The sequence below is a fragment of the Macaca thibetana genome, chromosome 4, assembly GCF_024542745.1.
Source record: "Macaca thibetana thibetana isolate TM-01 chromosome 4, ASM2454274v1, whole genome shotgun sequence".
Classification (NCBI taxonomy): domain Eukaryota; kingdom Metazoa; phylum Chordata; class Mammalia; order Primates; family Cercopithecidae; genus Macaca; species Macaca thibetana.
Window position 1 is genome coordinate 10,798,058 of NC_065581.1, and position 26,181 is coordinate 10,824,238.

The following is a 26,181-nucleotide window of genomic DNA, read 5'->3' on the forward strand; positions in this document are numbered from 1 at the left end:
ATGACCTTGGGAGGCAGGGAGACTGCAGGTGATCACTTGAAGAGGGTTTTCATGTAGCTTTGGGGCTGAGAAGACTTTCTTTTATCTTTTTCTTTTCTTTTCTTTTTTTTATTTTTGGTTTTTTTTTTTGTTTTGAGATGGAGTCTTGCTCTGTCACCCAGGTTGGAGTGAAGTGGTGTCATCTGGGCTCACTGCAACCTCCCACTCCCAGGTTCAAGCGATTCTCCTGCCTCAGCCTCCAGAATAGCTGGGATTACAGGCGTCTGCCACCACACCTGGCTAATTTTTTGTATTTTTAGTAGAGACTGGATTTCACTATGTTGGCCAGGCTGGTCTCAAACTCCTGACCTCGTGATCCACCTGCTTCGCCCTCCCAAAGTGCTGGGATTACAGGCGTGAGCCACCGCGCCCAGCTGGGGTTGGGAAGACTTTTTAAGCCTAAATGTTTTTAATCACTTCAAAGCCAGAGTGGGCTCTGTTTGTGACATCTGTTTAACAGTTTTGTAATCCAAGTTTATCCGGTACTTCTTACTCTAAATAGTTGGTAACATCCATTTCACTGTGTCCAAGAGACATTCATTGTACTTTTGTAACAAATGTAACAACAGGAATGGGACCATGTGAGGCAGAGCAGAGGGACACTAATTCATAAGGTCTCAGAGAACTAAACCAATTACATATTTGTGCATCTAAGGCTTTCCCCATCCTAATATACATATATTGGTAATTCATCCTATTTGAACTAAATATTAGTTTTTTAAAAAGCAACTATTTTATTTTATTTATTTATTTGAGACAGAGTCTTGCTCTGTCACCCAGGCTGGACGGCAGTGGCACGATCTCAACTCACTAACCTCCGCCTCCCGGGTTCAAGCGATTCTTCTGCCTCAGCCTCCCACGTAGCTGGGATTACAGGCACGTGCCATGACACTCAGCTAATTTTTGTATTTTTAGTAGAGACAGGTTTTTGCCATGTTGGCCAGGCTGGTCTCGAACTCCTCACCTCAAGTGATCTGCATCTGCCTGCCTTGGCCTCCCAAAGTGCTAGGATTACAGACGTGAGCCACTGTGCCCAGCCAGAAATTCCATTTTATATAGAATCACAGAAATTATAAAGTTTTAAAATTAAAATGTCAGTGTGTATAGGCACATACCCCAAATTCATAGTTATCCAATATAAAGTTATTTAACAGTTTTATAAGTAATTTCTATGCACAATCTCGACAGTAATCTAAAGAGGTAGGGAAATGAAACTTAAAAGAAACCTACCATGTTTATGGATAAAAGCCAGCCCTTGCAATATTTGATACATAATATTTCTGATGACTGACTCAGGGAACAACTTGTTTCTGTAAAGAAATGAACAGTCACATAATTCTGTTAAGCAACCAGCCAACCAATCCAAAGAAGGATTATATTCCCCCTGCCTTGGAGCCTCTACTGGCCTCACGATACTGGTTAAAGGTGCGATTCACAGATTTATAGTGTTAAAGCTCATACATTTAAAACATGAAAATTAGATTTTTTTTGTTTTGATGTGAGGTAAAAACTCAAATCCAAAACTGAATATATTGTACACATATAAAATATGTATGTGTATATGTATATATTTTTTGAGACAGAATTTTGCCGTCTGTTACCCAGGCTGGTGTGCAATGGCACAATCTAGGCTCACTGCAACCTCCACCTCCCGGGTTCAAACAATTCTCCTGCCTCAGCCTCCTGAGTAGCTAGGATTATAGACATGCACCACCATGCCTGGGTTTGTATTTTTAGTAGAGATGGGGTTTCGCCATGTTGGTCAGGCTGGTCTTGAACTCCTGACCTTAGGTGATCTGCCTACCTCGGCCTCCCAAAGTGCTGGGATTACAGGAGTAAGCCACCGTGCCCGGTCTAACCAGCTGAATTTTAAACTGTTCCAAGAAGAGCAAAGCAAGTTGAAAAACTGAATTACTAACAGATAAGCCAAGCATGTGAATCTGTATTATGTAGGCTTTAAGAATTTTAGAGGTGGCCGGGTGTGGTGGCTCATGCCTATAATCCCAAGCACTTTGGGAGGCCAAGGTGGGAGGATTGCTTAAGTCCAAGAGTTCAAGACCAGCCTGGGTAACATGGTGAAACCTTGTCTCTACAAAAAATACAAAAATTAGCCAGGTGTGGTGGCGCAGGCCTATAATCCAGCTGCTGGAGAGGCTGAGGTGGGAGGATCACTTGAGCCTGGGAGTTCGAGGCTGCAGTGAGCTGTGATTGTGCCACTCCACTCCAGCATGGTGACAGAGTGAGATCCTGTCTCAAAAAGAAAAGGAAAAAATAAATAAAGTTAGAGATATAAATAAATGCTTCAGTTATATTCTGCATATTGGTGTTGTCCAATAGAAACGTAAGAGCTGGCTGGGCACAGTGGCTCATGCCTGTAATCCTAGCACTTTGGGAGGCCGAGGTGGGTGGATCACCTGAGGTCAGGAGTTCAAGAGCAGCCTGGTCAACATGGTGAAACCCCATCTCTACTAAAAATATAAAAATTAGCTGGGCGTGACGGCACATGTCTGTAATCCCAGCTACTCAGGAAGCTAAGGCAGAAGAATCGCTTGAACCCAGTGGGCGGAGATTGCAGTGAGCTGAAATCACACCACTTCACTCCAGCCTGGGCGAAAGAGTAAGACTCCATCCCCCACGAAAAAAAGAAAGAAATATATATTAGAGCCACTTGTGTACTTAACATCATTTTTCTAGCAGCCATGTTAAAAGAAATCAAACAGGTAAAATTAATTTTTAACAATATATTTAACCTAATATGCGCCAAATATTATTTCAACATGTAATCGATATAAAAATGAGCTGACTGTACCACTGTACTCCAGCTTGGGTGACAGAGCAAGACCATGCCTCTACAAAAATTTTTTTTTAATTATTTATTTATTTTAAAAATTTACCTGGCTGGGCGCGGTGGCTCAAGCCTGTAATCCCAGCACTTTGGGAGGCCGAGGCGGGCGGATCACAAGGTCAGGAGATCGAGACCACAGTGAAACCCCGTCTCTACTAAAAATACAAAAAATTAGCCGGGCGCGGTGGCGGGCGCCTGTAGTCCCAGCTACTCAGGAGGCTGAGGCAGGAGAATGGCGGGAACCCGGGAGGCGGAGCTTGCAGTGAGCCGAGATCGCGCCACTGCACTCCAGCCTGGGCAACAGCGTGAGACTCCGTCTCAAAATAAATAAATAAATAAATAAATAAATAAATAAATAAATAAATAAATAAATAAATAAATAAAAATTTACCTTTTTTTTGTTTTTTGAAAAAGACACACTGGCTGGGTGTGGTGGCTCCCGCCTGTAATCCCAGCACTCTGGGAGGCCAAGGCAGGTGGATCCCTTGAGTTCAAGAGTTCGAGACCAGCCTGGGCAACATGGTGAGACCCTGTCTCTACTAAAAATATAAAAATCAGCCAGGCATGGTGGCGCGTGCCTGTAGTCCCAGCTACTTGGGGCCTCATTGAGGCAGGGGAATTGCTGGAGCCGGAGAGTCGAGGCTACAGTGAGCCATGTTTGCACCACTGCACTCCGGCCTTCCAGCCAGGGTAAAAGAGTGAGACTCTGTCTCTGAAAAGAAGAGAGACACATGGTCTCATTATGTTGCCTAGGCTGGTCTCAAACTCCTGAGGCTCAAGCAATCCTCCCGCCTTGGCCTCTCAAAGTGCTGGGATTATAAGTGTGAGTCACCAACCCTGGAGTAAAAAAAATACAACAATTATTAAGACATTTTCTCTTTTGTACCAAGTTTTCAAAATCTGATGTGTAATTTATTTTACATTTACAACACTCCTCAATGCAAACATTTCAGGAGCTAGCCACATCTGACTAGTGGCTACTGTATTAGTGTAGCTCTATACTCTCTCTCTATATATATACATATATAATACATATATATACACACATATATAATGCATATATATAATTTTTTATACATATATTATATATATATATAAAATACATATTGCAATCTTGGCTCACTGCAACCTCTGCCTCCTGGCCAATATGGTGAAACTCTGTCTCTACTAAAATACAAAAATTAGCTGGCTTCCTGGGTTCAAGCAACTCTCCTGTCTCACCTTCCTGAGTGGCTGGGATTATGGATGGCCTCAACCTCCTAGGCTCAAGCAATCTTCTCACCTCAGCCTCCAAGTAGCTAGGACTACAAGTGTGTGCCACCATGCCTGGCTAATTTTTAAATTTTTTTGTAGAGATGGAGTCTTACTATGTTGCCCAGGCTGGTCTCAAATTCCTGGGCTCAAGTGATCCTCCCACCTCAGTCTCCCAAAGTACTGGATTAAAGACAGGAACTACTGCATCCAGCCAGATTTATATATATTTCAAAAATAGACAAAAATTTAATATTTCATGCATTTATGTATTCCATTTTTTTCTTCAACAAGTGTATCTTGATATTTCATGTATGTATATATCATTTCAATATTTTACAGGACAAAATTTATTAGAGGCTGAAAATTAAGATTACTCATAATTCTACGTGATTAAGAAACTTTTAATTTTTCAGTATTCTAATCCAGTCCTAATTTATTTGCATGCATAACTTTTGTATTAGGAATGAATGTCACATACACGCAATTTCGTTTGTTTTTTCCACTTGGAAGCATTTTCACAATGCTTATAATTATCACCTTTAATGGTAATAATTCCATCAATATTATATACAATAATTACCAACCTATTTTTGCACTGATATTTATTTTAAATAGTTCAAAAAGTGAAGCTTAGTACAGACATTTAACAGAATATATTATTTATAGTAACTATAAATACTACATATCCACATAAAAAATACTTGTAAGTAAATGAATCAAATAAAACATTTTGTCCCACTGAAATTACAAGTAAGTACAAAGGCGTGCATGTCTATATACAAGGCCTAGAAGGGACTTTAGAAAAGTAAAAACTGATTTGAGGGGCAGAAATTTACTTTTATTTTAATTGATATTAATGTTATAATGATTTCGGCCTGGAACATAAGAGGCATTCAATAAATATGCTTTGAGAACGGGAAAAGTATGATTAAAGAAGAATTCACGTAACATCCTCAGACCTTCAGTGAGTGAGTGTATGTGTGTGTGTGTGTGCGTGTGTGTGAAAGAAACAGAGAGAAATCAACATCATTACTTTGGAAAATTATTTCTAAGTATTTCAGGGTTTTTTGCTGAACATTTCTCACTTTAAAAGCAGGCAAAATGGATGTTAATCTCCCAGATGTGACCAGAACAACCATTAAAACATTATCTCCCCAAGTCCAGGGCGGAAGACTGAAGCTCTCTCTGTACAGATTCTGCCCACACATACTTACAAGTTGTGAATTTCCTTGGAATTGGTAACACAACAAGTCTTATCATTGACTTGTGCATTCTACTGAATGAATTTTTTAGATCCTTTCTTGAAAGCAACTTCATTCCTTTCTCCATTCTTTCATTAACCTTCACAAGATGCTTGGGAGAGCAACCAAGATAATCTTTTCAACAGTGCCCAAGGCCAGCTTTATTACTGAGTACTAAACTATACATAAATTTGTATTTTAAAAAGCATAAATAGATAGTATGTGTATTTATATAAGATACTGGCCTTCACTTTCAAGGATTTACAAGAGAAAGATGCTGGCTATGTCACAGCTGGTTCTTCTTCAGTGTTAAATGTTACCCTTTGATAAAGGTAACAGAACTAGTTAATTTAAATTTACCTTTTGGAGTGATCAATTTTTATCTCGTAAAGTATGACATATTGAAAGGATCAAAAACTCATGGAGGGAATAACAGGGAAAAATGTGAATAAAAACATACCTGTCTTTCATTAACTGATAGAGGTTTTCTTTCATATATTCAAATATAAAATAAAGATGGTCATTTTCTCTGATAACTTCTTTCAATTTAATAACATTGGCATGATTAAGTTTCTTCAGAGACTGAAAAATAACAAATACGCATTAAAATTTCTTAAAAAAACTTATAAAAGTTGGCAAAATCGTATCAACGCTAAGTATGATAATTATGTAATTTTCCATTTCTCCTGGGTTCATTAATTAATTACATTTTAATATCTCCATAATTGCTTTAAGTAATGAACGTTAAGTGCAAACGATAAATCAAGCCAGCAATAGCTATTAAACATCTCAATCTATTACATTTTTCCCTTGGTTTATAAATAGGTCTAACTTTTGTCTGACTTAACCATGCAAAGGTATCCAAAATTATATCCAAGTCTTTAAGCATAAAATCTAAGGAAATGGTATGTAGTAATTCAAAAAGATGTCTTTGGTGGCTGAGCGTGGTGGCTCATGCCTGCTATCTCAGCACTTTGGGAGGCTGAGGTGGGCGGATCACCTGAGGTCAGGAGTTCGAGACCAGCCTGGCCAACATGGTAAGACCTTGTCTCTACTAAAAATACAAAAATTAGCTCGGCATGGTGACACACACCTGTAGTCCCAGCTACTCAGGAAGCTGAGGCAGGAGAATCGCTTGAACCCAGGAGGTGGAGGTTGCAGTGAGCCGAGATCATGCCACCGCATTCCAGCCTGGGTGACAGAGTAAGACTCTCCTCAAAAAAAAAAAAAAGAAAAGGAAAGTTGTCTTTGCATAATATGATTTTAAGATGCTCTCTTAAAAGTGAAAGTGAACTTTCAAATGTGAGGATATAATTATATGCTATTCTCCACTGACATCAGAACCAAAAGAAATGAGAAATTAATTTAGGAATATAAAGGAAAAACAAACACAATTATCCTCAGAATGCTTCCCACAGAGAATAAAATAATCTTAACTACTATCCTCAGGTAGCATTAAGGCCTTCCAGGTTCTTTTCATCTTTAGGATTTTACCTTAACTTCTCTCAAGTTCATGCACTCATCCCAAGAATAGAACTTTCTCTTCATCCTAAAATAAATTAGGGAAAGTTTAGTGTTCAGGGATTGAGAATTCAAAGACACACATTACACTGCTGGCTTTCTTACTCCAGTATTGGTTCACTTTGGACGAGCTCTCTCTCCCTTTCCTCATCCTTACAAGGAAATCACCTCCTATATCTCAAGGCTACTTGTTAGGCCTATGTCACATCCAAACATCAGCTTTAACGCAAAAGTGAAAAAATTACCATTAATCTTCCTTTCTGGGTGAGTTCTTTTTTTTTTTTTTTTTTGAGACAGAGTCTGGCTCTGTCGCCCAGGCTGGGGTGCAGTGGCCAGATCTCAGCTCACTGCAAGCTCCACCTCCCGGGTTTACGCCATTCTCCTGCCTCAGCCTCCGGAGTAGCTGGAACTACAAGCGCCCGCCACCTCGCCCGGCTAGTTTTTTTGTATTTTTTAGTAGAGACGGGGTTTCACCATGTTAGCCGGGATGGTCTCGATCTCCTGACCTCGTGATCCGCCCGTCTCGGCCTCCCAAAGTGCTGGGATTACAGGCTTGAGCCACCGTGCCCGGCCTCTGGGTGAGTTCTTAACATTTCTCTAATCAGTTTAATTGTGCCTTTCTTAAACGGTCCCTTTCAAGTTCCTCTCTTTTTAGAACTTAAGAGATAAATATAAAACACTATACTTCAGAGGGAGTTAGGGAAAGAAATCACAAATTTTGAGCAAATGTAGTCAAATAATTTGATCTGATAACTCTCATATCATTACATCAGCTTTAGACAAGAAGCCCATAGTTAAATGTCTCCTTACTTAAATTATTTAAGTCGGTAAAAATTCAGAAGTAACTATAAACATTAGAAATGGCTTTCTTGGCCAGGAGCGGTGGCTCATGCCTGTAATCCCAGCACTTTGGGAGGGTGAGGTGGGCGGATCACAAGGTCAGGAGTTCAAGACCAACCTGGCTAACATGGTGAAACCGCATCTCTACTAAAAATACAAAAAAATTAGCTGGGCGTGGTGGCAGGTGCCTGTAGTCCCAGCTACTAGGGAGGCTGAGGCAGGAGAATCTCTGGAACCCAGGAGGCAGAGGTTGTAGTGAGCTGAGATTGCACCACCGCATTCCAGCCTGGGCGACAGACGAGACTCTGTCTCAAAAAAAAAAAAAAAGAGAGAAATGGCTCTCTTGAATTTTGTTCTTTACTTCCTCTCTTTCATCCCAATGTTGGTTTCTACTAGAGATAAATATACCAAAAGTGTATTTAGGGTAAAAAGTATTTCCACTATATACACCATAGTTCGTTGTTGTGTTTTCACATGAACATGTGTTTTTATATGAACAGATTTTTAGTCACCATACAAAACAGCGGATAAAAGACAGGATTCATATTCTAAAAAATGTTTCTTCAGGTATGGGAATTATAAGGCTGGGCTGTGAAAAAGAAAAACCAAATATGCCATGCTGCTTTCATTTAGTAATATAATCTCCTACCGAGATGTTCCAGAAGATCCTTGGGAAGCTTAGCATTGTCTTTATTAATTACTATAATCCTTATGATCCAGAGGCTCTATAGGGGTATAACACACAGGTGAGGAAATGAGTAAAAATTGGCAGCACAACATCATGGCCAAGAACAGAGGCTTTGGAACCGCACTGCTTGGATTCAAATCCTGGCCCAGTCACTCACCATAGGACTTTGGACAAGTTACCTAATGACCAGTCTATGCCTCAAATTCCTTAGTTAGCCATACAGTACAAACTACTGCATAAGAAGAGCTTCTTGCAAACTGCTTAGTTCAGCACTCAATAACTACTAGATGTTTTCATTTTTACCAATATCTGTGATTGACTGTAAGATGACATAAAGGACATCACTGCTATTATTTTCAAAATATCCTTAGTGAATGAGAATTTCATTCGCAGTTACTCAGGTACTAGACATTTATGAAGAAGTGTGATGAAATGGGGGTTTACTAGCTTATTAAAAGATACCTTTCAGTGCTATAGATTTATAAAATGTCCTGCTGAAGCATAAAGTGCCCGCGCCCGGCCAGATTTGATTTTTTTTGTTTGTTTTCAGACAGGGTCTTGCTCTGTCACCCAGGCTGGAGTGCAGTGGTGCAATCTCGGCTCACTGCAAGCTCTGCCTCCCGAGTTCATGCCATTCTCCTGCCTCAGTCTACCAAGTAGCTGGGACTACAGGCGCCAGCCACCACGCCTGGTGAATTTTTTGTATTTTCAGCAGAGACGGGGTTTCACCCTGTTACCCAGGATGGTCTCCATCTCCTGACCTCGTGATCTGCCCGCCTTGGTCTCCTAAAGTGCTGGGATTACAGGTGTGAGCCACTGCGCCCGGCCTCAGATTTTTTTTTTTTTTTAAGAGACAAAGTCTCCCTGTGTTGCCCAGGCTGGAGTGCAGTGGCTATTCACAGGCTCGGTCATAGCGCACTACAGCCTCTAACTTCTGAGCTCAAGCAGCCCGCCTGCCTCAGCCTCCGGAGTAGCTGGGACTACAGGTGCACACCAGCATGCCCAGTGAGAGTGCAGATTTTACAGGTAGCATGAAAGTTTCAGTTATCACTGAACTGTGAAAAGTAACTTGAACATATTTTTATTTGGCTTCTAAAAGATTGGGTACTTTTAAAATTCTGGGCCTGGCGTGGTGGCCCATGCCTGTAATCTCAGCACTTTGGGAGGCCAAGGTGGGCGGATCACCTGAGGTCAGGAATTTGAGACCAGCCTGGCCAACATGGAGAAACCCCATCTCTACTAAAAATACAAAAATTAGCTGGGCATGGTGGCGCATGCTTATAATCCCAGCTACTTGGGAGACTGAGGCAGGAGAATCGCTTGGACCTGGGAGGCAGAGGTTGCAGTGAGCTGAGATCGTGCCATTGCACTCCAACCTGAGCAACAAGAGTGAAACTCCGTCTCAAAAAAAAAAAAAAAAATCTGTATTCTCTTCATCCATCCAGATGTACTCTTCTTTCCAGCAATTACCACTTCTCAGCAGTACTTCCCTAAGGCAATGCATGTGTCTACCTACAACAGAAGTTTCCTTGCAAAATCACTATCCCAAAGGTAAACCAATTGCTTAGAATAGCTAAGAAAAGGCATTTCCTTTTAGGTTCCTTGCCATCTTTTGTTATGTATTAATTCGTCAATATCTACTCCATGCCAGGGCAATGAACAAATCAGAGATGGTACCATGGTGTTCCCATCTGACACAGGAAATCAACTTCAGAAATGGAACTACCTCTCAAGTTCTTAAAGGGCAGGGGGCTTAATAGATATTTATTAACGTAATGAAGTGAGGGAATCTTTCTACCATCCTCTAACATAAAAATAACTGTAAAAAAATGGCAGCAGAAAACACAAGATATCAGTGATCTAAATTAAAACTCCCCAAAGGAAACATTCAAAAAGGAACCTCTTATTTTGTTCAGTGTAGCGTTCTCCCAACTTCTAACCATTCCCCTACAACACATCCTAGCCAGTTCTGACTGCATTTCTAGACCGCTCAAAAGATTTGCCTGCTGAATTAAGCACAGACTTTCTTCTCCATGTTCACAGTAGCAGATTACACCACCCTATCCATCATCTGCCAACTGTCACGCCATGCCCTTGCTTCTTCAGGCCAACTCCGGAAAAGCAGAGGGCTAGCATTCAGCTTCTTCTCTGCTTCTCAACATCATTCTGAACTGGTTTAATTCCTACTTGTTAAATTCCATATGGAACGTGTTAAATGCCGTATCTAGTAACACATGGAACTTGTTAAATTCCGTAGCTGAATTTGTCTAATTTCAACAGAAACCCCCGACTCCCAGCCCCCAACTCTGGCTCTTTTGTCTAAAAGGTTTTTAGAATGAAAACACCTTCTTCCAGGTAATCAATTTCCCTTCAAGGGGACATGTTTACTGCCCACTCTGAAAATAAAGGCTAGGCAGCTCTTCTTCAGCTACTCCACCAAATGTATTCAATGTAGAATTTACTTATTATTTATTTATTTTGAGACGGAGTCTCACTCTGTTGCCCAGGCTGGAGTGCAGTGGCATGATCTCGGCTCACTGCAACCTTCACCTCCTGGGTTCAAGTGATTCTCCTGCCTCAGCCTCCTGAGTAGCTGGGATTACAGGCACACGCCACCACACCCGGCTAATTTTTGTATTTTTAGTAGAAATGGGGTTTCCCCACGTTGGTCAGGCTGGTCTCGAACTCCTGACCTCAAGTGATCTGCCTCCCAAAGTGTTCGGATTACAGGCGTCAGCCACCACACCTGGCCTGGAATTTATTTTTAATTTTAGGGGAAAAGTATCAATGGATCTTAAAGTGTTACCCACTAAGATACACCTAGAATATTTAAGCCTAAATTGGAAATGCCTAAAATTTTCTATCTCCAAGCAAAAGATTGATTGGTTATTATGGGATGTGAATTGTTTTGGTAACAAAGAAAAAAAATGAGAAGGGAGAATGAGGACTCTAATATCTGTAATTTTCAGGTAAAGTTCATCCCTGTATATCAGGCTTTAAAGAGATGGCAAAGCCTGCTTGTATGACTCTTGTAGATAACATAACTATCTCATTCAGACTTGAGGAATAACGGCTATAGAGAATAGTCAGTGTAGGTTAAACTGTTAACCTTGCCAGTAGCCGCCTTCACAGTTGCTTAACTCCTAAGAAAGGTTCACCTCTGTCCTACCACAGTTACTCATAAACGCCTTGTTATGAGGAACAGTCCTACTGTCCAAGACCTAACAACCTTTCCAACTTCAGACTCTTGATCATAACCTCCTATCCTTTTCACCGTCGTTACCCTCGAAACTTCTTTATACAACCTCTTTCTTGTTCAACTTGTGGCTATTCCTACAACCACCTGCGTGGCATGGCTTGCCTCCTCATCCAGCTTGGCCCCACCATCAGCCTTTCATCCACTACTCTCTCAAGATCACACACACGTTCTGAACATCCCCTTCTCCCATCGTTCCACCGCTCCTGCCTTGTCATCCTCCAGTCTCCCCTCTCCATACAGATGGGTGCGGGTGGAAAGAAAAGTCATGAAAATGCTCCCAGCAGCTCCACTTTCACATTCATCCCATGTAATTTCAGGCGGACTCTTTCTGACACTGGGAAACTCTTTTGTGGTTTTCTTAGCAACTCAGTAACTCATCCTTCACAGCTCTCCAAAGCTCCACGCCTCCACTGCCCTACTTCCCGCTACTCCTTGTCCCACTGCGGTCTGGCTTCTACTATTCCACTGGAACAATGCTCACCACGGCCACCAGTTATGTCATATTCCCCAAACCCAAGGAACACCATAGCAGATGATATTGTTGAAATATCACAAGGCCACTTCCAGCCCCTTTCCTTCTGCCTCCTAAAACAGAGACTGGAAGAGTAAATACTCTCTCAGTCTCCTTTGGAAGAGAGACCACGTGACCCAGTGCTAGCCGGTAAGATGTAAGGGGATGTCCTTGAGGACTTCTGGGAAAGAATTATTACTTCTTCATAAAAGATGAGAAGAGTTTGCTGGTATTATTCTCTTTTCTTCCCTCCTTGAGCATGGATGTAATGCCTGGAGGTGAAGTAGCCATAAGGTGGTCACTAGATGACACATTTGAGGACAAAAACAATGCTAACCGCTCAGCATGAAAATCATAGAAAACATCTGAATTTCTTGGGTAAATGTTGAGCCATTGAAAGAGCTCTGGAATCACCACACTCAAGACTTCTTGATACATGCTTTTGCTTCTTTAGATCTTTCCCTCGGTTTCAGATATTTTCTACATTCTCCTGGTTTCTCCCCTATTTCTCTGGTAGTTCCTCGGACTTGTAAGATCCTATTCCAGGGCCCATCCTTTATATGCCATGGTTTCTCAGTGCTTCAAATGAGGACCTCTCTTTTCTTCTCCCTCTAAAGAGTTTCAATTACCATCTGTAGACTAACCATTCCAAATCATTAGCTTGCACCTCTGTTTTGAGATTTAAATGCAAATATTCAATTGACTAAAAGTCATCTTAAAGTCATTATGCCCCAGACTGAATTCAGCTTTACCCCTAAAGCCTGTGATTTTCCCCTCCTTGACATGGTACATGGCACCACCACCATACATTTAAGCCAGAATCCCAGGAGTTAGCCCGGACTCTTCCTCATCTTTTACTCCACCATCCATCCTCATGCCCAGTCACCAATTTCTATACAGCCTGCTTCCTAAATGTCCCTTGACTGTATCCACTTACATCCATCCCCAAAGCTATTTTCCTGTCAGGCTACCTCCACTTCTAACCCAGATGACTGCACTGACCTTCTAACTCTAACCAAGATGACTGTACTGACCTTCTAACTGGCCACCCTGTGTCCAGTCTTGACCTCTTCAATCAAGTCTCCAGTCTTCTGCTAACCAGCCAGTTCTAAAAATTTGATCACATGAACAATTCTGCTTAAAATCCTTCATGACCTTCTAGTCCTCAAGATATACAGACTCCTTCATTTGGCTTCACAACTTCACCTGTTAGCCTCACGTCCCTCCTCTGCCCCACTTGTAATCCACATTCCAGTCACGTATGCTTCTTTCAGTTACTCAGCCCCAGTTAGGCCCTCACACACTCTCTCTTGCCTCCAGGGCTTCATACATACTATTTCTTACTCCCTGGAGCATTTCCCCATCCACCCCCCACTTTAAAAAAAAATTTTTTTCTCTCATTCTTGAGGTCTCATTGATTTAGGAAGCCTTTTATGATACCTCTCCAGTGTGGCTTCTCTAGGCTCCCATAGGACCCAACATTCCCCCATCATAGGACTTAGCATACTTGATGATGTAACTTCTTGAATCTGTTGGTTTTCCTGAGTATACTGTAAGACATCTATCTTGTCCCCATTTTGTCCTGATCATGAAACACAGTAGTAGTTTAACAATTCTGTGATAAATGAATTTTTCAATTTTCTTCAAGTCTTCCATGGGACTCCTCTTTCCATTCATTTCTGCTCCATCCTTGCCTAAGGTGGAGCATTGCCCAGCACACAGTAGTTACTGCATATGGCAGACACGTGGTAAGCCGACTAGCCGAAAGCCCTCCTTCTCTTCCTTGTCATTCAGAGTCAGCTTTTACACAGGGATATAAAATGCTAAGCTAAGTAATCAGTTTCCCATCCTCTCTGCAGCTAGGGGTGCCACGTGGTACACTTCTGATCAACGAGAAGAAACCCGATGCATTCTGGATGGGATGTGGGAAAGCTTTTGCTTTCCCAATTAAAAAAGAGTACAGTAGGCCGGGCACGGTGGCTCACGCCTGTAATCCCAGCACTTTGGGAGGCTGAGGCTGGTGGATCACCTGAGGTCGGGAGTTCAAGACCAGCCTGACCAACATGGAGAAACCCTGTCCCTACTAAAAATGCAAAATTAGCCGGGCGTGGTAGCGCATGCCTATAATTCAGCTACTCAGGAGGCTGAGGCAGGAGAATTGTTTGAACCCAGGAGGCGGAGGTTGTGGTGAGCTGAGATAGCGCCACTGCACTCCAGCCTGGCAACAGAGCGAGACTCCATCTCAAAACAAAACAAAACAACACAAACTACCATATTTTTGAAGAATAAAACAAATACCGTATTTTGCCACTCAGAAAAAAATGATGAACACTTCGTCATATAAAACCAGACAGTAATAACCATCTGTGGGACCACATCCAAGACCCAATGCCCCTTCTGATTCTCCTACCCTTCTCCCCAGAAACCATGGCCATCATGGATTTTTGGGTGTATCTTTCCAGGCCTTTAAAAATATTTTTCTATATGGATGTATTTGTGTATAATAAAGTATTTCTTTGTGTGAATTTACATAATCATTTAATCTACAAATGAGGGCTATTTCAGCTCACTTTGTCTAATAACACTCATTTCTTAGGTTTCTGTCTTATTGCAGTAGTGAGTATCCCCAATGCAATCCTAATCAGCAGGACTGCTAGCAGGCATTTGGGGTTTTCAAACTAACTGTACTGATGTTACTTCTGATATTTCACATTAATATGAATTATATAGGTTTTCTCAGGTTAGGGAAGTTTCCTTTTATTCCTATTTGCTAAGAGTTTTTTTTTTTTGTAAGATAGGGTCTCACTAGGTCACCTAGGCTGAAGTGCAGTAGTGGTGGCACTATCTTGGCTCACTGCAGCCTCGACCTCCTGGGCTCAAGCAATCCTCCCACCTCAGCCTCCCAAGTGGCTGGGACTACAGGTACACGCTACCATGCCCAATTAATTTTTGTATTTTCTGTAGAGGCGGGGTTTCACCTTGTTGCCAAGCTGGTCTCAAACTCCTGGGCTCAAGTGATCCTCCTGCCTCGCCCTCCCAAAGTGCTGGGATTATAGGTGTGAGCCACTGCGTTCAGCCAAGTGGCTTTTTTTAATCGTAAGTTTTTTAAGAAACCAAGGTTTGTTTTTTTTAAATTCGTCAAATCACAAATGAGTATTGAATTTTATTAAGCCTATTCAATAAATTTTTCATTTCTATTATTATATATTATATATTTACTTATCTGATGATAATGACTGTTTAAAAATATTTTATGAAGTTATTTCCTTGTACATGTAATGGTTTAGATCATAATATTTTGAAACGCTTGCTAAAGCATTTAAATTTTAGATTGTTATAATGTAGTTGATGTGGTGATGTGGAGATGTGTATCCGATGAGTCTGAGACAGGTTCTGGGGGAAGCCAACCACCATGGCCCGAGGCTATTCAAACAACCCTCTGGAAAGGCCCAAGGAAGGAGCCTCTGGTAAAGGGAACCGAGGTGCCTCTTGCCAACAGCCAGTACAAATATGCCAACCCTGTGAGTGAGTGTGATGGGTTGAACTGTGTCCCCCAAACCTCCTATATTGAAGTCCTAGCCCCCAGACTTTCACAGTGTGACAGTATCTGAAGATAGGGTCTTTAAAAAGGTCATTAAGGTTACCTGAGGTTTTTCAGGTAGGCCCAAATCTGATACGACTGGTGTCCTTATAAGAGGAGCCTGGGCAACATGGCAAGACCCCATCTCTACAAAAATATTTTTTAAAAATTAGCCAAGTGTGGTGGTACACACCTATAGTCCCAACTACTCTGGTGGCTGAGGCAGGAGGACGGTTCAGGCTCTGGAGGCTGAGGCTATACTAAGCTATGTTTACACCACCGTACCTCAGCCTGGGTGACAGAGTGAAACTCTGTCTTGAAAAAAAAATAGAGGAGAAATGTCGACGCAGACATGCACAATGAGAAGATCATATAAAGACCTAGAGAGGATATGGCTGTCTACAAGCCCAGGAGAGAGGCCTCAGAAGAAACCAAACTGCAGATACCTTGATGTTGCACTTCTTGCTTCCAGAACTGTGAGGAAATAAATCTCTGTTGTTTAAGCCACCCGGTCTGTGGTACTTTGTTACAGCGGCCCTAGCAAACCAAGAGTGAGCCACCTTGGAAGTAGATCCTCCAGCCCCAGTCAAGCCTTCGGATAACTGCAGCTTTGGCCAATTATCTGACTGCCATAAGAGAACCCAAGCCAGAACTACCCAGCTAAGCTACTTCCAAATTCCTGACCCACAGAAACTATATGAATTAATAAATGTATCTTCTTCTTTTAAATCACTAAGCTTTGGGGGTATTTTGTTATGCAGCAATGGAAAAACACAGTGGATTAAAAACAAGTTAAAAACAATTAATTCTATTTCAGAAGTTCAGGAATATAACATGTATCATTCAGAACTCAATTTGACATTGTGAATACCATCTGATTTTGAGATCTTGTTTTAAAGAAATTATAAGCCCCACTCTGCACTCAACTTTAAATGTGAAAAACAGGTCAGGAATGGTGGCTCACACCTGTAATTCCAGCACTTTGGGAGGCCGAGGTAGGTAGATCGCTTGAGCCTGGTAGGTCAAGACTGCAGTGAGCCATGATCACGCCACAGCACCCTAGCCTGGGCAACAGAGGGAGACCCCCATCTAAAAAAACACACACAAAAGTGAAAACCAACAAATAAATTTGGAAGAACATCCCAAAGATTACCTATAGTTTTGGTCCAAATGTATTATACATGTGAAAAAGGAGGCACTCATATGTTTTGGTTTATCAGTGTAGCTGGACAAGCCTGGCAATTAAAGTAATATACACGAAAAACAGCAGAATTCCTCGTTGGCAATGTTCTTTTCCAAGAATGACATTCCACATGAGCCAAATGCTATTTGATCTAAACTAGACCTCCTTCTGTGCTTGTGTGTGTGTATATATATGTATTTTTTTTTTTTTTTTTTTTTTTTGAGATGGAGTGTCCTTCTGTTGCCCAGGCTGGAGTGCGGTGGTGCAATCTCAGCTCACTGCAACCTCTGCCTCCCAGGTTCAAGCGATTCTCGTGCCTCAGCCTCCTGAGTAGCTGGGATTACAGGTGTGCACCACCATGCCTGGCTAAATTTTGTATTTTTAGTAGAGACAGGGTTTCACCATGTTGGCCAAGCTGGTCTCAAACTCCTGACCTCAACCCAAAGTGCTGGGATTACAGGCATGAGCCACCGCACCCAGCCTGTGCTTGTGTGTGTATGTGTATGTGTGGGTGTGTGTATATACATTTTTTTTTTTTTTTTTTTTTTTTTAGACGCAGTCTCACTCTGTTATCCAGGTTGGAGTGCGGTGGCGTGATCTCAGCTCACTGCAACCTCCACCTCCCGGGTTCAAGCAATTCTCCTGCCTCAGCCTCCTGAGTAGCTGGGATCACAGGAGCACGCCACCATGCCCAGCTAATTTTAGTATTTTTAGTAGAGACAGGGTTTCACCATGTTGGCCAGGCCGGTCTCAAACTCCTAACCTCATGATCCGCCCACCTCGGCCTCCCAAAGTGCTGGCATTATAGGCGTGAGCCACCGCACCCGGCCTGTGCTGGTATATATTCTTAATTGAGGACAGGAAAATAAAGAGCAGAGTTTTCAAAGGTGAAGTTGGCAGTGTCACACACAGTACCTTTTGATGGCCACCAGCTCCCCGGATTCATTACTCTTGCCCATAAGCACACTCCCATACGTGCCATCCCCCAACTGTCTCATGGTTGTGTATCGGTTCATCTTGGAAAAATAATGCAGCTGAAGTTGTTGATTGCAATGACTTCCTTGTTGAATATAAATTTGAACGCTTCTTAATTTTTATTTGTTTTTGTTCTCACACTGTTGTTGCTACACTGGTGACAGGTTTGTCATCATTCAATATAGCCTCCTCCCCAAGATTACAAAGGTTCACGAGATACAGCATGAAGAAATCTGGCAGGAAACAGCGCTTCCATTCTTATAGACACCCTAAAGAAAGAAAACAAGGATATCATGAATTTTCATTAACAAGTCTCTTCAAAAATTATACTGGCAACTTAGAGCAAAGGGAAAAATTATAAATAATATAAATACTATTGTGTTAATTATTTGTCAGTAACTCATTTGTCTATCTAAAATGAAGTTCACATATAACTCACTGGTAATATTCACTTGCTAAATGCCTCATTTACATGGTACTGTGCTATTTATGTTCAATAATGGCATAATGGCTTGTATGATTCCTTTGTTACTAAATATAATCTATATTATTCCAAATCAGACCTTGGAAAATTGATGTCTATATTATATCCATTCTTTGAATCAATTTTTGTATCGTATTTAATTTGGCATATTATTTAAAACTGTACTACTTGTAAATTTTCTGTGGAATATAAGTACCCCAATTGGGTAAGGTAAGTATAAAGCAAACTTTTGTTTCGTATAAAAGGAATAGCATTATTTTAAAATTTCGTATTCTATTTAAATAACATGCTACTTTATTTTACATCAAACTAAGAAAAATTTAAATACTAATTAGAATTTAGTGTCACACTAGATTCATACAAAGAAATAAGAAACAGCTGGGCGTGGTGGCTGATGCCTGTAATCCCATTGATTTGGGAGGCCAAGGCAGGAGGACTGTTGAGGCCAGGAGTTTGAGACCAGCCTGGGCACCATATCATACCCTTCTTTACAAAAACTAAAAAATTAGCTGGGCTTAGTGGCACGCTTGTAGTCTCAGCTACTGGGAGGCTAAGGCACGAGGACTGCTTGAGCCCAGGAGTTCAAGGTTACAGTGAGCTATGACCATACCACTAAACACCATCCTGGGTGACAGAGTAAGACTTTGTCTCTAAAAATAATTTTTTTTAATAAATAAAAAAGGGAAGTGGAGCCTGAAGATGTGACTGAAATGTTGTAATGTCATAATCAAACTTGAATAAGTAAGGAATTGTTTCTTACGGATGAACAAAGAAAATTTTTTATTGAGATGGAATCTACTTCTGGTAGAGATGCTATTAACACTGCTGAAAAGACAAAAAAGAATTTTTTTTTTGAGACAGAGTGAGACTCTGGTTGGAGTGCAGTGGCACAATCTTGGCTCACTGCAACTTCTGCCTCCCAGGATCAAGTGATTTTTGTCCCTCAGTCCTCACCCATCACCATCACTCCCCCAGTAGCTGGGATTACAGGTGTGCACCACCACACCTGGCTAATTTTTATACTTTTAGTAGAGATGGGGTTTTGCCATGTTGGCCAAGCTGGTCTCGAACTCCTGGCCTCAGCGATCCACCCGCCTTGGCATCCCAAAGTACTGGGATTACAGGCATGAACCAGTGCCCAGTCAAGAACAAAGGATTTAGAATATTACATAAACTGAGTTGACAAAGCAGTGGCAGGATTTGAGAAGACTGACTTCAATTTTGAAAGAAGTTCTACTGTAGGTAAAATGCTATCAAACAGTCTCACATATTACAGATAAACCTTTTATGAAAGGAAAAGTCTGTCAATGTAGCAAATATCATTGTTGTCTTATTTTGAGAAATGGTCACAGCCATCCCAACCTTCAGCAGCCACCACCCTGATCGTTCAGCAGCCATCAACACAGAGGCAAAAAACCTCCACTAGCAAAATGATTATGACTCACTGAAGGCTCAGATAATGAGCATTTTTTAGCAATAAGTTTTTTTTTTTTTTTTTATGACAGCCTCTCGAGTAGCTGGGACTATAGGCACAAGCTACCACGCCCAGTTATTTTTTGTATTTTTAGTAGAAACAGGGTTTCACCATGTTGGCCAGGCTGGTCTCAAACTCCTGACCTCAAGTAATCCACCTGCCTCCACCTCCCGATGTGTTGGAATTACAGGTGTGAGCCACCGCACCCGGCTGCAATAAGATATTAAGGTACATATATTATTTTTCTAGACAAAATGCTATTGCATACTAAATAGACTACAGTATAATGTAAACATAATTTGTATGTGTACTTTGAAACCCAAAAACATGTGTGACTTGCTTTATTGCAATATTCACTTTATTGCCGTGGTCTGGAGCTAAACCCACAGTATCTCCGAGGTATGTCTGTAGTTTGTTTTAAAGTGCCTTTTATCACTTAGTTCTTCATTCAAAGAATATTTTTCTCTCACTGTAACACTTTCATTTACATCATAGAAACTGCTTCTCTATTATATGCAGGAATCTAAGACCAACAAGGACATGTTATATTTGTCAAAATACTTAAGATTTCCCAACACAGCCTTTCCCAGAAAACAAACATAAACATGAGCAGACATAAGCGTGCAGAGAAGCACAGTAAAGCTATGTTGTTTCCTATTTACAGGAATGGATCTGTTCACAGAAAACTGGAGAAGAATCCTGTGGGGCTTTTAATAATAGGCAGTCCGTGGCTCATGCCTGTAATCCCAACACTTTGGGAGGCCAAGGCAGGTGGATCTCCTGAGGTCAGGTGTTTGAGACCAGCCTGGCCAACATGGTGAAATTTCATCTCTACTAAAAATATAAAAATTAGCTGGGTGTGGTGGTGCAGGCCTGTAGCCCCAGTTACTAAGGAGGCTGAGGCAGGAGAATCACTTGAACCCGGGAGGCAGAGGTTACAGTGAGCCAAGATTGCACCACTGCACTCTGGCCTGGGCAACAGAGCGAGACTCTGTCTCAAAATAATAATAATGATAATCGGGAGTATGTATTTAACATTTCTCTTACTTCATGTAGGTAACAATCCCTTCAAAGGCACATATAAAATAATTTAGGCTATGCTAACTCCATGGCCAGGATCTTGAAAAACAGACCACGACAGCAGATTCCATTTCTATTTAGGATTTTCTTCATTTTTGTCAGATTAAGCCTGAACTAATAATCATAAATACCAGCAAATCGTTCCCCATTTGCCTGAGAAAGAATAGCTTTTGTAAGTCATTGTCACCTTATGCATAGACACTGATTCCAAATATTAAGGCGTTAATGTAGAGAAAGGCAGTATCTCTCTCTACATGGTTTCTGATCAAAACATGAATTTGCTTTTCTTCATTTTGCCTTTATCTCTATAAGCAAATATAATTTGGAAAAACCTTTTGGGTTGTTTTGTTTTGTACTACATTAAACAAAACATGGACTAAAGTATATTTCTTCTCACTTAGGATTTTATTAAATCAGTATTTTGCAATTTATCCCCAGCATATTAAATGGCTGTACACTCTTTTCTAGCTACCCTATTTAAGGTGGCATGTAACTATCTCTTTTAGGAAATATGTTCACTCTAGGTTTACTGATTCTTTCTGATTAAGTAAGCATATAGAGAATATATTTGCACAAAAGGCCATCATGTTCCTCATGACAGTAAGATCGTAAAATAAAAACATGGAAGGATTAAATGACCTGTCTAGGATCAACTGGAGAATCAATGGAGTCAATCCAATAGGCGCATTTGGCTTGAAGCTGTTGGTTTTTCAGGGCCGTCTCCAACTTTTAAACAAGCCATTCTTAGGAACTGGTGCCAGCTCTTACTATCCCTAATGAGGCTAAAGAAAACATCCTCTTTGCTCCAAAACCATGCAGACTAAGCTCCACAACTCAAGCCACCTACCCCAACCTCCACCTTAAGATTCCTAATGCAGCTCCTCACTCAGACACTAAGATATTGCTGACTAACTGGAAAGTGAAGTGGGACCACTCCATAACCTGACTAAACCCTAGGGCTACCTCTGGGTCATTCAGACCAGTGAAATACAATAGAAACAGTAAAGGGAAAGAGTGAGACCTTAGAACTTGAATGGTTAAGGGAGAAAGAACCTAGGTGGAGCTCCTCTCATGAAAATTATTATTATAATTATTATTATTTGAGACAGAGTCTCGCTCTGTGCTGGGTCCGACCCGCAGACCCTGGCTGAACAACAGATCAAAGAATGCACTCAGGTACAGGTATCCAGTGAAAGAGCAGGCTAGGGGACCGGGCAGCACACAGACCGCAGCAGGGTGCCGTAAACCATGGCCCTGACCAGCTGGCGCTGCAGGCATTTATTCAGCACAGATTTAATGACAAAGGCTTTGAGTTAACACACTTGTGGGTAATCAACATGGTCACCCCACCCCACCCCTACCCCCACCACCCCCAAGAGAGCAGTTCTGCCCACGGATGATTAAATGCCAGGTTCTGAGGCCTACCTAAACTAACTTATCTAGATCAGTTTCTTTACCTTCCCTTGTTATCCAACCTAAGCTCTTAAGAGAATTCAGCTGCCTTCGGCCAAATTTTCTTTCGAAGCTTTGCAAACCCCTGGCCTTCCAAGAAGGTTTGCATCTTTCTATGATTTTTCCTACCACCCTGACCGATCTCCTACAGCTCTGTCACCCAGGCTGGAGTGCAGTGGTACTATCTCTGCTCACTGCAACCTCCACCTCCTGGGTTCAAGCGACTCTCCTGCCTCAGCCTCCCGTGTAGTTGGGATTACAGGCATGTGCCACCACACCCAGATGTCTTTTGTACTTTTAGTAGAGATGGGGTTTCACCATGTTGGCCCGGCTAGTCTTGAACTCCTGACCTCATGTGATCCACCTGCCTCGGTCTCCCAAAGTGCTGGGATTTACAGGCATGAACCACTGCACCCGGACATGAAAATTATTTAATTCAGAAACATAATGGTATGATAGCATCATCTTTTTTTTAACCAAATTATTTTCATGTTAACACCTAACCAAGGACAAGCATTTGAGGGTATGAAGGGTAGAAGTAATGTAGACAATTCTGAAAAAGGACATATTACTTGAGAAGGGAATGGAAGAGGGAGCTGCCTCTAGTAGCATGGTAATGATGGTAGCGAGTGTTATTCAGGGAAGTGGAAACAGAGTGACAAAAAAATTTACCTTCATTGGCCCAACAATCTAAAAAATAAGAATTAATTACACCTCTCTCTTCCACTGTTAAGGCCATCAGCCACCCCATCGCCACCGCCCTGGGGTGGGAGGGTGACCTGAAGCTGTACCAGCACTATCAACACAATAGATCATTCGGTCACCGATGACTTTTGGCCCAGACGGGGGCACGCATGGTGTCTTTGCGAGAAGCTATTGTGGCAACTTCATTCCAAGCCTAACCAATCAACTTCTGAATAAACACCAGCAACAACAATTGTCTGTCCACTGATGATGGCTATAGGATAGTGTGTACTTATATTGAGGGAAGAATAAGCAAGGAACAAGACCATTTCCCAGCTCCTTTCTGTTTGAGGGGTGGAGTGGTGAGGATTATGGACGTGACATAGATTTTTAAAAGGTCACATTAGTGGTTCTGTGAGCATCTGTCCCATTTAAGCCCTAGCTAACCTTCAAGTAAAACAAGTTTACATACTGCGCTCCCTAAGAAAAAACTTTGGAAAGGCTCCTTTTGAACTGTATTAATTACAAAATCAACAGCTGCCCAGGGTGAGAAGCTGATCATTGCCAACTGTTTCTTCTATCCCCTGAACATACAAGGACAATGGTCTAATGTAGAGACATAGATATAAAGGTAAAGCTTTTTAAAAAATCATGATTTCCATGTCCCTGATCCCTGATAGCACATAAGCAACTACTTTAACCAAGGTAGCATAGTAACTACTGATTACTAATCAAAAAGCAGTCTATGTTCCTTAAACACAGGCTTCCCATGATTCTACAGTTCACGCAAAGTAATATTTCTCTACAAGTTACACATACTCTTCTCTGTTGATCCATGGAAAACTAATTCTACAAAATAGGGATATATTAACACAGTTTCTTATGTACATGAATATATATAGATATGATACATATGCAACAACACAAAACCCAAGTAAATTTAACTATCATCCTCAATTTAACAGAATTGTTAAAAACTTGGAATTTTCTACAATCAAGCTATAATAGTTATTGACTTTCCTATGGGTTAAAGAAAAAGATGCTTATTTAGAGGTTTAATTATAGACCTACACAAAAATAAATACCCTTATAATTTATCTCTCATTCCAGTTTTCAACTTTTTAATCTAAGTTCATAATTACCGCTTATTTAGGTGCACAATTGTTGTAAATCTGGCCTTTATTCTCAACAGCTTTTGCCAGCTAATAAGAGATTCAGATAGGATTAAAGAAGATTAACATAGAGGGCAATTGAAGGATAAAACTAGTGTCTGCCAATCACTGAACAGATAAGGCTTGGATGTCTTCAACTTGGCTTTCTAGCACATACTATAATTATGTCACTCCGAGGCTGGCATTAACGCTTCTAATACATAACAAAAGAGGAATTAACGTTTTAAAAGTAACCAAATTCTTTAAAAAGCTACACAGGAAAAAAGATCCCAAACTGACCAAGTCGAAGGTTTACAGAAATTAAATAAAGCTATTACGATGGAAAAACAAAGATTATATCTTAAAATATAAAAGCACAGTTCTCTGTGCTGATATTCCCAAATTATGTCAAAGCTTACACACAAATAAACAAAGTCCACCCCGACGAAAAGATTAAATGTCCTGCCTTGCGCCTGCAGTGGAAGCAGGCGGTGACGCGGTCCGCGGAACTCTCTCCCTCCCGGTCAAGCCTCGGGAATTGAAGGGCCGGGGAGGCGGGGCCCGACCGAAAAGCCGGAAAGTCACTTTTGTCTTCACCATTATTTCACTCGGTGGGTTGTCTTTCTGAATAAATTAAGTCCGATAACTTTGGCTTCCCTCTTTGAGAATTCCGTTATCATTAGAACAAATGTCTGTTTCTTTTAAACGATTATCTAAACACAATTGCATACAACTCTTTCCTTGTAGGATTGAGATTACTAACCACTAAAAACCAGTTTTATTGCTCTCGACACCGCACTCTTGACCTGTCCCTAGATTAAAACGTATTATTTGCAGAAAAGGGACAGCTTTCGTCGCACGCTTTCTGATCCCGCTCTGCAAACCAGGGCCCTTAAGAGGCTCCGGGAACCGCTTGGTGGAAGAAGGGGGCGTCCCCCGGCGCCTGCTGTCCGGCGCCGTCGGGGGGACGCGGGTGTGCGGGATACTACTTTCATCTGAGCGTCCTTTGGGATGCACCAGCGAGGGCTGAAATCGGACCTAGTTCCTGTTTTTCTCCCTTCTTTTAGATTTTGCAACTGTTCAGAACTCAATTCCGCGGCCTCCCTGAGACCCAATCCTGCCTCTCTGTCCTAAAAGCAGTTTCTACCTCCAGCCCAAGCAGCAGGGGAGAGGAGGAGGGCGCAGAGGTGGGAGACCCCGGAGGAGAGGTTCGGCGCGGGGGTCTCTCAGGCTAAGGGACGCCCCGCCGTCATCCTCCCACACCAGGCCGGCCCCCGCGGTCCAGGAGGCGGGAAAGCGGTCCGGAGGTCTGAGAGACACCCACTGCCTTCCCTCGGGCGGACCACTCCCGCCCGCTCCGCCCCTCTGGGGACCCTCCTCCCTCCAGTACTTCTCCTACCGGCGTCAGGGGCCCGTCTCCCAGCGGAGATTGGCCCTGGTAGCACAGGGCGCCGTGGGGACATGCCTGGCCAGCCTCGCAAGTCGGGCTCGGGCTGGGTCGAACAGAGGGTGGTGGCCCCGCAGCCCGCTCGGGATTACCTGCCCGCGCCGGCCGCTTACCTAGTTCGCTCACTTGTGAAGCTCCGGCGTCTTCTGTGTTTCATCTCCTAGGAAACGGCGGGGGCAGCAGGCGGTCCTACGGCCCGCCCAGAGAGGGCGTGGCCTCGCAGGAAATCCCCGCCAATCCCACAGGCCCCGCCTTCTCCGGGGCGGGGCTTCAGGGAGCAGGGGAACCGTCGGCTGAGCTGCAGCAAGTGTGCCATTTAGACTTGGGGTTTAGGGGAGTTGATTACCTTTTCAGTCAGTTCTTTCTCAGAAGTTGGTTTGTTTGCCCTTTATTTTGTTTTGGTTTTGTTCCGATTCATTCTACAAAGTCTTGATTAATTAAAATGTTTCCCAGACCGGGCAGAGCAAGAGAAG

The 26,181-nt window shown here is 42.1% G+C and overlaps 1 protein-coding gene across 6 annotated transcripts in view; it reads right to left on the minus strand.

Moving 5' to 3' along the window:
• The window catches only part of MAK (male germ cell associated kinase), a 67,438-nt gene extending 41,564 nt beyond the window's left edge, over positions 1–25,874 (minus strand). For 4 of the 6 annotated variants that reach the window (XM_050789583.1, XM_050789581.1, XM_050789579.1 and 1 more), the window contains exons 1-5: positions 25,661–25,809; positions 17,877–18,205; positions 6,874–6,928; positions 5,840–5,961; positions 1,270–1,349 (exon numbers count right to left, since the gene is read on the minus strand). In XM_050789583.1, the coding sequence (XP_050645540.1) occupies positions 1,270–1,349; positions 5,840–5,961; positions 6,874–6,928; positions 17,877–17,977 (358 nt within the window). In that variant the 5' untranslated portion in view covers positions 17,978–18,205; positions 25,661–25,809. The other 2 variants (XM_050789582.1, XM_050789580.1) reach the window with 1 other exon arrangement.
• Between the last annotated feature and the right edge of the window lie 307 nt (positions 25,875–26,181).